At 41.7% G+C, this 15,806-nt stretch overlaps 1 protein-coding gene across 19 annotated transcripts in view; it reads left to right on the top strand.

The window, feature by feature from the left end:
* ACSBG1 (acyl-CoA synthetase bubblegum family member 1) overlaps nt 1-15,806 on the top strand; it is a 107,730-nt gene that overhangs the window by 87,244 nt on the left and 4,680 nt on the right. For all 19 annotated transcript variants that reach the window (XM_039491108.1, XM_039491115.1, XM_039491109.1 and 16 more), the window contains 6 exons: nt 1,059-1,235; nt 2,108-2,289; nt 6,387-6,620; nt 9,108-9,325; nt 10,976-11,115; nt 12,640-12,886. In XM_039491108.1, the coding sequence (XP_039347042.1) occupies nt 1,059-1,235; nt 2,108-2,289; nt 6,387-6,620; nt 9,108-9,325; nt 10,976-11,115; nt 12,640-12,886 (1,198 nt within the window). The remainder of the gene's footprint in view (nt 1-1,058; nt 1,236-2,107; nt 2,290-6,386; nt 6,621-9,107; nt 9,326-10,975; nt 11,116-12,639; nt 12,887-15,806) is intronic.

Raw genomic sequence — 15,806 nt, 5'->3', positions numbered from 1 at the left:
CAATGTAATACTGTTGCAAAAAAAGCAAATACCACTCCGGGATGTACTAAGCAAGACACGAAAAGTAATTCTTCTACTCTACTCAGCACTGATAAGGCCTCAACTAGAGTATTGTGGCCAGTTCTGGGCACCACACTGTGGGAAAGATGAGGACAAACTGGAGAAAGTTCAGAGGAGAATAACAAAAATGATTAAAAGTCTAGAAAATCTGACCTACAAGGAGAGATTGAAAAAATTGGGTTTGTTTAGTCTGGAAAAGAGAAGACAGAGGGGAGACATAACAGTCGTCAAGTACATAAAAGATTGTTATAAAGAGAAGGGTGATAACTTGTTCTTAACCACTGAGGACAGGATAAAAAGTAATGTGCTTAAATTGCAGCAAGGGAGATTTAGATTAAATATTAAGAAAAACTTGCTAATCATCAGGATAGTTAAGCACAGGAACAAATCACCTAGGGAGGTTGTATAATCTCTGTCATTAGAGGTTTTTTAAAACAGATTAGACAAACACCTGTCAAGGATGATCTAGATAATAGTTAGTCCTGCCTCAGTGCAGGGGACTGGACTATATGACCCTTCCAGTCCTATATTTCTATGATTCTATGAAGGTGTAGTTCAGTTCCATTGTCTGTTCAGTCCATGGGCCCTCTGGTGAGGTTAATCGTATCAGCAATATCAATTGTGTATGTAAGGCAAGAATTGTAATGCTCACAGTGCAGCCGGGGGAAAAACAGACTGCCACCATTTCATTATATTCTTTGCAGTTCATTTGCTCTAAATAGGCCTTATAGATGAGTGACAATCTACATGTTATTAAAGGTAGTGATATATCTAAACAGATGACATGCATCTGGCGAAGTGAGTATTCACCCACGAAAGATTATGCTCCAAAATGTATGTTAGTCTATAAGGTGCCACAGGACTCTTTGTCGCTTCTAACAATACATGTGTATTATACAGACAGAGTCAGAGTTTATTAATATAACAGGACTGGCTGTTTAAATTGTATTAAAATAAAACAAAAATAATATTTAACATCTTGTTATTTATGTGAACAGATAACCTGGACGGCAGCACATGCCAGCAGAGCAGGGGATATGCAACCAGCAGAAATCCAACAGGAGATTATAGTCAGTTACCTCCCTCTCAGCCACATAGCTGCTCAGATATATGACCTCTGGACTGGAATCAAGTGGGGAGAGCAAGTTTACTTTGCTGAGCCAGATGCTTTAAAGGTACCTGTAGTACTTTACATTTACATTAAAGTTAATTTTTTCACCAGTAGAAGCACTAAGTAGAGCATTTGGTTTTAAGGAGATACAGAAGATAATTGCAAGTTTTGTGTAACCATTCTGGAAAAGTGAATTCAATGGGAGATGTAGGCCCAATACTCCAGTGCCCTAAGGCCTCATTTTATCCTAACCCTGAGCCATGACTAGAACTCTGGTCCGTCAGCTCCAAAATCACAGGCCTCTATCACTTTATAATATAATATATGGAGATATACCTATCCATAGAACTGGAAGGGACCCTGAAAGGTCATTGAGTCCAACCCCCTGCCTTCACTAGCAAGACCAAGTACTGATTTTTCCCCCAATCCCTAGGTGGCCCCCTCAAGGGCTGGGCTCATAACCCTGGGTTTAGCAGGCCAATGCTCAAACCACTGAGCTATCCATCCCTCCTTTAGCTAAAGAAGAGTTCCTGTAACTGATAGTACTAGTGAGTCTCTTACCCTCTCTATACACAAAGTTAGTTCATTACATTATAAAATGAAAAAATAATATGGCCAGAACCTGAGCCCTTTTTAAGGCAGCAGCTTGAGGATTCCCCTGGCACAGGAGGGAGTGTAAGCGGTGTTTCAGATAGGCAGGATCAGAGGGGATAGAAAGGAGGAGTAAAGCCAACTGTACGCACTCCCACACACACCCAGCACAGACATAGTTGTGTCAAGCACTGGTCTAGCTCACCTGGGGATCTAGCTGAAATAATAGGCTCTGACTTCAATTATATTATACATATAAGTGCTGCAAGACTTAATCCGTTAGGAAGAAAAAAACCTCCATAACACCAATCCTGACCTTTGCAATATATTCTCTTATTTTAACAGGGCAGCTTGGTCAATACACTGAAAGAAGCACAGCCAACATCTCATATGGGAGTTCCACGAGTATGGGAGAAAATCATGGAGAAATTAAAGGACACATCTGCTCAGTCGGGATTTATGAAAAAGAAAGTGTTATCATGGGCCATGTCCATTAGCTTAGAGAGGAACCTAAGCTGCTCAGGAAGGTATAATTAGTAACAAATACTACATTAGCGATGCCCAAAATACCTTATCTGCCCTCAATTATCCCCAAGTAGCCCCATTGACTTTAGGGGGGTTGCCTTTCTGTTCTCACTAGCACAGATATTTTGCCTGGTAATTTGCATTCAGCACTGTAGTTTTATATTTTGGTAGAAATCAGTGGAGAGAAAAGATATTCAATAGCATCTCGTAAAACTGATCTTGGATTCAGTGTCTGCTGGGGTATCTAGTTTTGACTGGATTTTTAAAGATAGGTTTTGTGTCTGGCACAAACTATCCCATGTCTTGCATCCAAGGTTCTGCTCTGGGCTTTACTATAGTTTTCCACTGGAGATTTTCTCCACCTTTGTTGCACGTTTCAGGCTTTGGCATCCACTCCCAGTGTATCAGTGCATTTTCTCTGATTTTCCAAGGTCATAAAACTCATTGCCAGGTGATGTTTTGAAAGCCAAAACTATAATGCAGTTAAAAAAAATATTAGATAAGTTCATGGAGGATAAGTCCATCAATGGTCATTAGCCAAAATGGTCAGGGATGCAACACTATGCTCTGGGTGTCCCTAGCCTTTGTTTGCCAGAAGCTGGGAATGGATGATGGGTGATGAATCACTTGATGATTGCCTGTTCTGTTCATTGCCTCTGGAAGACAGGATACTGGGCTTGATGGAATCATAGACTCATAGAAGATTAGGGTCGGAAGAGACCTCAGGAAATCATCTAGTCCAACCCCCTGTTCAAAGCAGGACCAACCCCTACTAAATCATCCCAGCCAGGGCTTTGTCAAGCCAGGCCTTAAAAACCTCTAAGGATGGAGATTCCACCACCTCCCTAGGTAACCCATTCCAGTGCTTCACCACCCTCTTTGTGAAATAGTTTTTCCTAATATGCAACCTAGACCTCCCCCACTGCAACTTGAGACCACTGCTCTTTGTTCTGTCATCTGCCACCACTGAAAACAGCCAAGCTCCATCCTCTTTGGAACCCCCCTTCAGGTAGTTGAAGGTTGCCGTCAAATCCCCCATCACTGTTCTCTTCTACAGACTAAATAAGCCCAGTTCCCTCAGACTCTCCTCATAAGTCATGTGCCCCAGCACCCTAATCATTTTCGTTGCCCTCCGCTGGACACTCTCCAATTTATCCACATCCTTTCTGTAGTAGGGGGCCCAGAACTGGATGCAATACTCCAGATGTGGCCTCACCAATGTCGAACAGAGGGGAATAATCACTTCCCTCGATCCGCTGGCAATGCTCCTATTAACGCAGCCTAATATGTCATTAGCCTTCTAGGCAACAAGTGCACACTGTTGACTCATATCCAGCTTCTCGTCCACTGTAATCCCCAGGTCCTTTTCTGCAGAACTGCCGCTTAGCTAGTTGGTCCCCAGCCTATAGCAGTGCATGGGATTCTTCTGTCCTAAGTGCAGAACTCTGCACTTGTCCTTGTTGAACCTCATCAGATTTCTTTTGGCCCAATCCTCCAATTTATGTAGGTCACTCTGGACCCTATCCCTACCCTCCAGTGTATCTACCTCTCCCCCAGTTTAGTGTAATCTGCAAACTTGTTGAGGGTGCAATTCATCCCATCATCCAGATCATTTATGAAGATGTTGAACAAAACTTCAGAACTAAAATGAAGAGGATTAAGATATTACAACAGACTCCAGGAAATATTAGAGACCTCCCCAGACAAAGACACCATCCTCAACCTTCTGAAGGACCATAAGACCAGGAATAGAACTACAGATGAACAGATGGGCGAGAGCACTTTGAAAAACTCCTGAAGACCAGCACCACCAAATCCACCAGACATCCCACCACAGCCGTCTTCAACCGAGTCCTCTTAGAGGAATGAATGATGAACAAAACTGGCCCCAGGAGAGACCACTGGGGCACTCCACTTGATACCGGCTGCCAACTAGACTTCGAGCCATTGATCACTACCCATTGAGCCTGACGATCTAGCCAGCTTTCTATCCACCTTGTAGTCCATTAATCTATTCCATACTTTTTTAACTTGCTGTCAAGAATACTGTGGGAGACCTTATCAAAAGCTTTGCTAAAATCAAGACATATCACATCCACCACTTTCCCCATATCCACAGAGCCAGTTATCTCATCATAGAAGGCAATCAGCTTGGTGAGGCATGACTTGGCCTTGGTGAATCCATGTTGACTCTACCTGACCACCTTCCTCTCCTCCAGGTGCTTCAAAATGGATTCCTTGAGGACTTGCTCCATGATTTTTCCAGGGACTGAGGTGAGGCTGACCGGTCTGTAGTTTCCTGGATTCTCCTTTTTCCTTTTTTTAAAGATGGGCACTATATCTGCCTTTTTCCAATTGTCTGGGACCTCCCCCGCTTGCCACAAGTTTTCAAAGATAATGGCCAATGGCTCTGCAATAACATTAGCCAACTCCCTCAGCACCATTGGATGCATTAGATCTGGCCCCATGGACTTGTGCATGTCCAGCTTTTCTAAATAGTCCTTAACCTGTTCTTTCACCACTGAGGGCTGCTTACCTCCTCCCCATACTGTGCTGCCCAGTGCAGCAGTCTGGGCACTGACCTTGTCTGTGAAACTGAGGCAAAAAAAGCATTGAGTACTTCAGCTTTTTCCACATCATCTGTCACTAGTTTGCCTCCCCCATTCAATAAGGGTCTCATACTTTCCCTGACCTTATATTAATATATGGAGATATACACCTATCTCATAGAGCTGGCAGGGATCCTGAGAGGTCATGGAGTCTAGCCCCCTGCCTTCACTAGTATGATTAAGTACTGATTTTGCCCCAGAGCCCACTCAAGGATTGAGCTCACAACCCTGGGTTTAGCAGGTCAATGTACAAACCACTGAGCTATCCCTCCCCCCTTTATTGCTAACATATTTGTAGAAATCCTTCTAGTTACCCTTCACATCCCTTGCTAGCTGCAACTCCAGTTGTGCTTTGGCCTTCCTGATTACACACCTGCATGCTCAAGCAATATTTGTATACTCCTCCCTAGTTATCTGTCCAAGTTTCCACTTCTTGTACGCTTCCTTTTTGTTTTTAAGCTCTTTGAAGATTTCTCTGTTAAGCCAAGCTGGTTACCTGCCATATCTGCTATTCTTTCTGCACATCAGGATAGTTTGTTCCTGCACCCTCAATAAGGCTTCTTTAAAATACAGCCAGCTCTCCTTGACTCCCTTATATTAGCCTCCCAGCGGATCCTGCCCATCAGTTCCCTGAGGGAGTCTGCTTTTGGCATAGGTCTGACCCAATATGGCTGTTCCTAGGTTTTTATGTTATCTACAGAGCTCTGAGGATTAATCACTCCACTCCCCCACCAAAAAGAAACTGTTTTATAGAGGCCTGAGGCACGATTGCACTTGATTATGAATTTATGTACACCAGAGGAGAAGCTCGTATAGGGTATGTCTACACAGCAAAGAAAAACTCGCAGCTGGCCCATGCCAGCCAATTCAGGCTCATGGGGCTCAGCTGTGGGACTGTTTCATTACTGTGTAGACTTCGGGGCTCAGGCTAGGGCCAGGGCTCTAGAACTAAGGGGTGGGAAGGTCCCAGAGCTTAGGCTCCAGCCGGAGTCAACACAGCAATGAAACAGCCCCTCAGCCTGAGCCAGCTGGCATGGGCCAGCTGCAGGTTTTTCTTTGCAGTGTACATGCCCATAGAGATTTCAAAAAGCATTGCATGTCTGTACTGATTTACTTGTATGACTTTTCAGTTTACCAGATAGGTTTCTCAAATTGCCCAGACAATGAGGCTCTTGTTATCTTAATGATCATAGATTTTGGTGGAACTAGCACATATTTAAGTGATAAAGAATCAAGGAATAGTGAAAATAGTGATCTCCACAATGCATTTCACCAGTCCTTCATGAACCTGCAAAATTGGAACATCCCCGGTATTTGGAGTTAGTATTCAGGGAAGGACATCCTGTAAATGATACAAATGGGAAATAATGTGCCTAGACATCCAAAACCAAATGATGAACATGTAATTGAAACACAAAGTTGGTTTGTTTTGGAAATTATTTACATTTCCTCTGAATTCCCCTGTCTTTCTCTGTGTGTTTTCCACTCAGCAGTGACTTGAAGCCCTTTCGAACAAGATTAGCAGACTACTTAGTACTTGCAAAAATCCGCAGTGCTCTGGGATTTTCCCACTGTCAGAAGCATTTCTCTGGTGCTGCTCCTCTCACTACAGAAACTCTGGATTTCTTCTTGAGTCTGAACATCCCCTTGTACCAGGCGTATGGGATGAGTGAGACCACAGGCCCGCATTGCATGTCTGGGCCATATGTTTACAGACGTCGCAGGTAATTTTACAGAACCTTTTACATGCAGAAACCAAACAATCCTGCCAACATGAGAATGCCCATGATGCCTCCTGTTCCCACTGTTTTTCTTTCCCACTCCCTCTTTTACCTCCTTGTTTTTATGGCAGTTTCTGGGTAATTAAGTTGTGGTACAGAATTACATATTATTCTGTGAATTTACCAAGTCTTTGTCTTCTCTTTTACAGTCAAAATCTGTGTATTTCAGTGTAAATAAATACAGTCTAATAAAAACAACATCCTATGAAACACTCTTTATAAGTCTAGCAAATGTCCTTCTTGCTTAAACCAGGGCTCTTGATTCTTCCTCAGCATTCAGCTTTGTTGAGTTCTTTGTAAAAACCAGAATGCTGTGTGCACCCAGACTGAGATTACCTGTCTGTAATAACTTTGCAAAGACAGAATTGATTTTATCTAGCTTTCATATAAATATTAATATGAAAACCTTGTTTAAAGCAGTAACACCAGGTGGATGATTATTAATCTTCAAGCTGCTTAGATTTAACCCTATATGGATGATATTCACCCCTTGGCAGAAGGCTCTGCATGCTGCAGAAGCCCTGCATTAACGCAGATTTTAATCATTCTGTTACATGTATGATTATTATTGCTGTAATTTTAACTGTTGAGACCCAATAACACATCTGTGAAGTTAACACAGTCCCATTATTAAAAGGCTAACACATGGTTTGCTGTACTAGCTTTACAAGAGTGTGATAGGTGGTACTCGTCCTTCACCCCAAACCCTTGCCCAACCTTTGAGGAACCTGAGTAGAATGATTGCATAGGGGCTGCAGGCCCAGGACGTGAGCAGACCAGCCCTGAATATGTTGATACAGAAAAGACTGTTGGGCTGAACAGTGGAAGAAGCTACTGGGTCTTTCTTCCCAGGTTCAGTTGGCCAAGAACCTCATATAGGCAGAGAAAAGAGTAAGACTGCCCTGGATCAGGCTGCATTTTTCCCTCCACTTCCTGAACAGGGCAGCTACGCAAAGCCTGACTGAACAGATTTCACGCGAGATTGTGGAATTCATTCCTGCGTGATTTATGCTGCTGAGTGATTTAGTGAACTAGGTGCCTTCCTAGAACCTTATTTTACCAACCAATTATCCTAAATGTAAATGAAAGATTAGAATGAATGTGGGGTGATATTCTGGATATTCTGTCTTATATGATGTTCACTAGCATATGAATATCAGACTTCAGGAAAGTTTCAATCCAAATGCAGCACTGCTATACATTTTTGTTGCCCAAGAGAAATTGAGTGTACAGTGAATGCAGAATCAGGCTTTTGATATACAAATTACTAGCAGATATCAGATTCCAAAGCAGATATGTTCTTTAGCATCTGTCAAGAAGAGATGAGTGCAGTCAAGTTGTGTGCAACAATGTAGTTCATCATCGAATTCTGAAAAAATCTGGAGCGGATGCTCAGTCTGCATTCGTAATTATTTATATCTCTGGCTAATGTATATCCACACAACTATCAAGTACTCTGTAGTTTCTCCAGACTATTAATTCTCACTCTCCTACTGATTAATTTAAAGAGGCACAATTCCAATATTGAGACTGTTAACTGTTTCATTGCTGATCATTTTGACAGAAACGTCAATGTGCTCTTATCCCACAGTCCCAAGTTGCCTTCCACATCTACTTAGGTGGCAAAAGCTCTTATTGCACTGGACCCAGCTGCTAAAACTTCTAGTTTCACCCTTGTCAATTTCTACCACATATTTATGCATTTTTACTACAAAAATCTGCAACAAATTGAAAACAGAAAATTGGGAAAAGACAGAATGGATTGAATATCAAATATATATGCAATTCAGCAAAATGCTCTATTTTTAATGTATGAAAAGCTGCTACAGTATTTCCAGATTGCTTTGCTGTAAAATTTAGATTCACCTTGATACAGCATCCATAGAGCCTTGAACTTGAGAGGCGGTGTTGTCTAGTGGATATAGTGCTGGACTGAGACTTGGGAAATGTAGGTTCTCTTTGTTCTTTCCTTTACTTCCCCATCTTCAAGGCTCTGTGTTCCAGCTCAAGACAGACTTCATGCCAGAAGCTGAGCATGTTGCTTCCACCACACTTTGGCCCAGGGTGTCAGTCAAACCCAGTCTCTTGCATGCTGTGCAGAGCACAACTATTAAACCGAAGGGCTGGCCTACTTAAGAAGGAATAATGTGCAAATGTGAAATTTCAAACAGAGAAGTGTTTTAATGCGCCAAAAGAAACAAAAAGTCCACTTAAGTAGCAACACAGCTGGTGTAAATGTGTAGAACTCTATTTACACTGCTGCTTTACATCGGCTGAGATTCTGGCCTGTAACTTTCTAACAATGATGGGAATGCGTTTGTTTATACCTTCTCAAGGTCTTAGAGATGAGCTATTGTAAAGGTTCGCTCTATATTTTATCTGGCTTTTCTAGCACTCTGTATGAATCTTTTCTTTCTTGTTCCCTTGTAGCTGTGGCAAAGCAGTGCCTGGCTGCAAAGTGAAACTGGTGAATGAGGATGCAGATGGCAATGGAGAAATTTGTTTCTGGGGAAGAACTGTTTTCATGGGTTATTTAAATATGGAGGATAAAACAAAAGAAGCCATTGATAATGATGGGTGGTTGCATTCTGGAGACCTGGGAAGACTAGACAAGGATGGCTTCCTCTATGTTACTGGAAGAATTAAAGGTAAAAAGCAGTCTCCTCCCAGCATTTTAAAGTAACTATTCAGTGTTGTTCAGTCATACAACAGATAAGCACATAGGAATGCCTTATTGGATCAGGCTTGTGGTCCACCTGATTGTCTCCAACTCCAGCACCAAGTGCTTCAGAGGAAACCTCACAATAAGTAAATGTGAGAGAATCTGCTCCCAGGAAGGTCTCATCCTTAGAGATTGGCTTAAGCATTGCAACATGAGGTTTCATCTCCCTTCCAATATTCATTTTGTTAGCATTAACAATAATTCTGGATATTTTGTTATCCATGTAAATGTTCAATCCCGATTTGAATCTTGCTAAGTCCTTTGCCTTACTTACTGATCAAAATATTCAGACAATAATGTTAGACAATTACTATGTTTTGTATTAAGTTCTGAATCATGGGGCTACATGCTAGAAGAGGGTGCTTAATGAAATAGGAAAACTCATTGTACTCTTATTGCCATGTGGGAGCTGGACATCTGAGATGGCTGTAAGCTCTGCGTTTCCAGACCATTTGAACATTCCTAATTTTTGAGGGTAGAAGGATAAGTTAAAACAAAGAGGAATAGTTGGGTCTGGTGACAGTATTTTGCTTGAAATGTTGCCATGGGAAGGTTTTGGTCATTTGTTTGCCTGGATGCTCTCTTCCAAGATACATACTCAGATGGGTGATATTTTGTCACAGTTCAGATGTTCCTAAACTATCTTGTGTAATGAGTAACTGTAATCCCAGAAGACAAGATGAATCATGAGGGAGGTAGCTGCACTTGCTGGTGAATTTTTAACAGGATAACATTACCATATGCAGTCAGTCCTGGTGGGCTTTATTAGATGCTATAATTAGCCTGCACTGAATGTGATCATTTTGGCCTCCCTTAATTCTCTGCCTTTTCCTTTTCTGGTTACTTTTCCTTTCCCCCCATTGTTATTCTTTAACAAAGTGGCCCAGTTCGATTATCTTAATGTTTGCATTGCACTTATACCTTAATTGGCTGCAAACCAAGAAATCCATTATTCATCCAGCCCTACTCGGGACTGCCTCAGTTACTCCCTGGCTGTTCTGTGCGATCTGCTTCTTCTAAAGATCCCTCTCCATGTGCTTGCTTGTGCTGGCCTGCCCCCTCTTGGTGGTTTTAAGGTTGCTTTTTATTATGGTGCCAGCTGTGAAAAGGCTTTCTTTTCACAACACTAGAGCACAAAGAGAATGAATGCCAGATAGCACTGAAGGGAGCCTAACTGCTGAAAATCCCAGAAAAAAAAAACAGGAGTACTTGTGGCACTTTAAATCCCAGGTTATCTGTAACACCTAGAGAGTCATAATTAATCTCCAGTTAACCAAGAGTTTAGGTTATCTGCAGTCTGGTATAAAGGGTTTTGCTTTGTATGCACAATAGTGTGTGTTCGTGTTTATTAGAGAGAGAGAGAGAGACAGAGAGCCCTCTAGGGATATTGCAAAGGATATATCTGTCTTTCAGGAAGGTTAATTTTCACATCTAAACAAGTTTTGTTCTCTTTGAAAGCTATTGGTATTCCTGGTATCTTCTATTAGCAGGAATGTGATAAATGGTTTGGCCCACCCCTTAGACAGCTGTGAGGAAATTATTTGAATTCAACTAATAAGTTTCTTTTCATGCCTAGAGTTAATTATTACAGCTGGAGGTGAAAATGTGCCTCCGATCCCAATTGAAGATGAGGTCAAAAAGGAACTGCCAATTGTTAGCAATGCTATGTTGATTGGAGATCAAAAGAAGTTTTTATCAATGTTACTGACCTTAAAGGTAAACTACTTTTACTGTTGATTTCGACAAAATCACACCCCACTAAACTCCTGAGATCTAAAACCTTCAGAGAGAGAGAGAGAGAGAGAGAGCGTGTGTGTGGTTCCACATAGGGAAAAATGTTCAAATTACAGAGCTAAGTGTGCTGGCTTTACTCACATGGGTAGATTTGCTGTGAGCAAGCAGGATTTAGCCCTTATGCTGTATAGCAGAAGAAATACTTCACATTCATTTCTAATATTCTTCCATAAACAAAACAAGACTTACTTTCAGTCTAAAATTCAAATTCACTTTCATTAAGAAAACCTGAAAGAGCAGAAGTGAAGTCTCCATGAGAGAGTACAGCGTTTGCCTTCTCTATACTGGCTGTTGTCATTCTGGACAGGCAGAGTCCTTAGAAGTTTAAAGTCTCAATACGTAACAAACAAAAGGCAACACAGTTTCATAGCTACTTACACAAGTGGCTTTTTTGGCCATGTTTGCTCATTACAATTTATGCTAAAGACAGAGAATGTTTGCGTTCTAACAGACCCTATTTTCCACCTATTTGTTCCTTTTGGGAAGAAATCTAAGAATGAATTTAGGAACAAGATTATGAATAGCTGAGCTACAGGATCAAGCCCAACTGAAAGATCATCCTTTGTTAAAATGCTAATATTATAGTAACAGAATGAAAACAAGGGCCCTGTATATTATTATATAAAACTTCTTCTCTTGAGTGTCCCAGCGTTGTTCATCCTTTACATTTATTATCTCTGTCACTGATTCCTCCCCACCACCAAGTGTAAAAAAAAATATTTTTTTCTAATTTTAAACAGCAGTCCTGTCTCGAGAGATCAAACAGAACTATACAATTTTCAGTAATCCATTTTTGTAAATAGCATCTTGAATACATTTCTTGAAATAACAATGCAATTGATTTGGAAAAACACAGGGTATGTCTACAATGTGATAAAAAACCCACCACACCCAGTCTGAGAGCCTAGATCAGCTGGCTTGGGCTGCAGGGCTTGGGCTGCAGGGTTAAAAATAGGTTTGGGCTTGGGGTGAAGCCCAGGGCGTGCAACTCCCTCTCCCTCACAGGGTGTCAAAGCTGGGCTCCAGCCCAAGCCCAGATGTCTAGACTGAAGTTTCATAGCCCTGCAGCCTGAGCCCTGCAAGCCCAAGTCAGTTGACCCAGGCCAGGATTTTTAATGCAGTGTAGACATACCCACAGTGGTAACTTATTCAGAGTATATACAGAGCTTTTTCAATGTTAAATATTTTGACGTTTCAAATGTGATCACGTCACATATTAGCCAGCATATTCACATTATGTGGCCAAATTGACAAACTATCTTATCTAGCAACAGTCTACAAATGGTCCCATTTTGTAGACTTAGGACTGCAGTTTGGACTGTTTCACTTAAGTTTGGATATTCTGAGCTGCCCTCAAATCCCACTGATTTGAGCAGGGATTGAGGACACTTAGTGCCCTATAGGAGCAAGCCATTAATACTGAAACTCTGTCACTTGATACTGTAGAGTACTCTGGACCCAGATACATCTGATCCTACTGACAATCTGACTGAGCAAGCCAGAGAATTCTGCCAGAAAATTGGCAGCAAAGCCACTACAGTGTCAGAGATTGTGGCAACAAGAGATCAGGCTGTTTACCAAGCCATTCAAGAAGGAATCGACAGAGTCAACATGAAGTCCACTGCCAGTGTTCAGCATATTCAGAAATGGACAGTCCTGGAAAGAGATTTCTCCATTTCTGGTGGAGAATTTGGTAAGACCTCTGCATACTAATCTATCCTGAGATACTTAGTGAATACAGGAGGGGTGTGGAGTACTGTAAGATTGGGATGACTATTTCTCAGGAATGGTGGAGCTCATAGACTCATAGACTTTAAGGTCAGAAGGGACCATTATGATCATCTAGTCTGACCTTCTGCACAAAGCAGGCCACAGAATCTTACCCATCCACTTCTATAACAAACCCCTAACCTATGTCTGAGTTATTGAAGTCTTCAAATTGTGGTTTGAAGACCTCAAGCTGCAGAGAATCCTCCAGCAAGTGACCCATGCCCCATGCTGCAGAGGAAGGCGAAAAATCTCCAGGGCCTCTGCCAATCTGCCCCAGAGGAAAATTCCTTCCCGACCCCAAATATGGCGATCAGTTAAACCCTGAGCATGTGGGCAAGACTCACCTGCCAGCACCCAGGAAAGAATTCTCTGCAGTAACTCAGATCCCATCCCATCTAACATCCCATCACAGACCACTGGGCATACTTACCTGCTGATAATCAAAGATCAATTGCCAAAATTAATTGCCAAAATTAGGCTATCCCATCATACCATCCCCTCCAAAAACTTATCAAGCTTAGTCTTAAAGCCAGATATGTCTTTTGCCCCCACTAGTCCCCGTGGAAGGCTGTTCCAGAACTTCACTCCTCTAATGGTTAGAAACCTTTGTCTAATTTCAAGTCTAAACTTCCTAGTGTCCAGTTTATACCCATTTGTTCTTGTGTCCACATTGGTACTAAGCTTAAATAATTCCTCTCCCTCCCTAATATTAATCCCTCTGATATATTTATAAAGAGCAAGCATATCCCCCCTCAACCTTCTTTTGGTTAGGCTAAACAAGCCAAGCTCTTTGAGTCTCCTTTCATAAAACAGGTTTTCCATTCCTCGGATCATCCTAGTAGCCCGTCTCTGAACCTGTTCCAGTTTGAATTCATCCTTCTTAAACATGGGAGACCAGAACTGCACACAGTATTCCAGATGAGGTCTCACCAGTGCCTTATATAACGGTACTAACACCTCCTTATCTTTGCTGGAAATACCTCGCCTGATGCATCCTAAAACCGCATTAGCTTTTTTAACGGCCATATCACATTGGCGGCTCATAGTCATCCTGTGATAAACCAATACTCCGAGGTCCTTCTCTTCCTCTGTTACTTCCAACTGTTGTGTCCCCAATTTATAACTAAAATTCTTATTATTAATCCCTAAATGCATGACCTTGCACTTTTCACTATTGAATTTCATCCTATTACTATTACTCCAGTTTACAAGGTCATCCAGATCTTCCTGTAGGATATCCCGGTCTTTCTCTGTGTTAGCAATACCTCCCAGCTTTGTGTCATCCGCAAACTTTATTAGCACATTCCCGCTTTTTGTGCTAAGATCAGTAATAAAAAGGTTAAATAAGATTGGTCCCAAAACTGATCCCTGAGGAACTCCACTAGTAACCTCCTTCCAGCCTGACAGTTCACCCTTCAGTACGACCCGTTGTAGTCTCCACTTTAACCAGTTCCTTATCCACCTTTCAATTTTCATATTGATCCCCATCTTTTCCAATTTAACTAATAATTCCCCATGTGGAACCGTGTCAAATGTCTTACTGAAATTGAGGTAAATTAGATCTAATGCATTTCCTTTGTCTAAATAATCTGTTACCTTCTCAAAGAGCTGGGAGTTATATAGCTTTTCCCCAACAAGTGGCAATTATCTGATAACAATTCACACTGTCAGATTACAGAATAATGATATTGATACAATCTTAGGGATCTCAACCACTCCAGATAAAATCAATTCATATTACAACTTGAAATTTAAACTATGGTTGGTGAAATATGGGAGCTTCATAAAAACCTTCATATAACATACTAGTAAGTTATCCTTGTTCAGTTTTTTTAAATTAAGAAATTCAACAAGTCCTACAATTTTGGTGCCAGAGAAAGAATCAAAATTACAAAAAAAATCTACTCTATATGCCAACCTATTTAATAATTGTTAATTGTGTCCACAGCTTTTTCTCTTTTTAAAAGAAGATCAAATGAAGTCAGTTTAACCAAAGAAAACAAAATCTTATTGTAAACCTTGCATAAAAATTAACCAGGAAATCAAGATCATTTGGCAGCCAGGGCCTGTCTTTTGTGGGGAGGGAAAATTATGAGTAATAATTAAAGATCTGTTGGTGAAAGATGTTCTAGTTTCTTGCTTCACCAACTTTAACTTCTAACTAATGAAATACAGAATATTTATGTGGACTCCTGTAAGTATTTAAAGTATTATTGTGTGACCGGGATCCCAGGGGAGCCACACTGAGGTTACTCAATTTGGGAAAACTGCAAAGAATGGGGCAGACAATCCCCAAAGCTGGTGGATATTCCAGTACTTAGATTTACCAAGCCAGCACAAAACAGCTTCTATAATACCTCACTCGTTACCCAGAAACCAACAACACAGTTCCCTTAAAGCAGTGTTTCCCAAACTTGGGACGCCGCTTGTGTAGGGAAAGCCCCTGGCGGGCCGAGCTGGTTTGTTTACCTGGCGCATCCACAGGTCCGGCCAATCGCAGCTCCCACTGGCCGCGGTTCTCTGCTCCAGGCCAATGGGAGCTGCTGGAAGTGGTGGCTGGTATGTCCCTTGGCCCGTGCCGCTTCCAGCTGCTCCCATTGGCCTGGAGCAGAGAACCGCGGCCAGTGGGAGCTGCGATTGGCCGGACCTGTGGATGCGCCAGGTAAACAAACCAGCCTGACCCGACAGGGGCTTTCCCTGCACAAGTGGTGTCCCAAGTTTGGGAAACACTGCCTTAAAGTAACCCAGACTTAGCCTCCACTGAGACACCTAAGTCAAATATGATGGGGATTACTGATAATCTTATTAATCATATAAGAAAGTTCTACCAATCCCAAAAGATC

This window comes from Mauremys reevesii, linkage group 10 (assembly GCF_016161935.1).
Source record: "Mauremys reevesii isolate NIE-2019 linkage group 10, ASM1616193v1, whole genome shotgun sequence".
NCBI classification, from domain to species: Eukaryota; Metazoa; Chordata; order Testudines; family Geoemydidae; genus Mauremys; species Mauremys reevesii.
The sequence above is the reverse complement of the archived record's forward strand: the minus strand, read 5'-3'. Positions and strand labels throughout refer to the sequence as shown.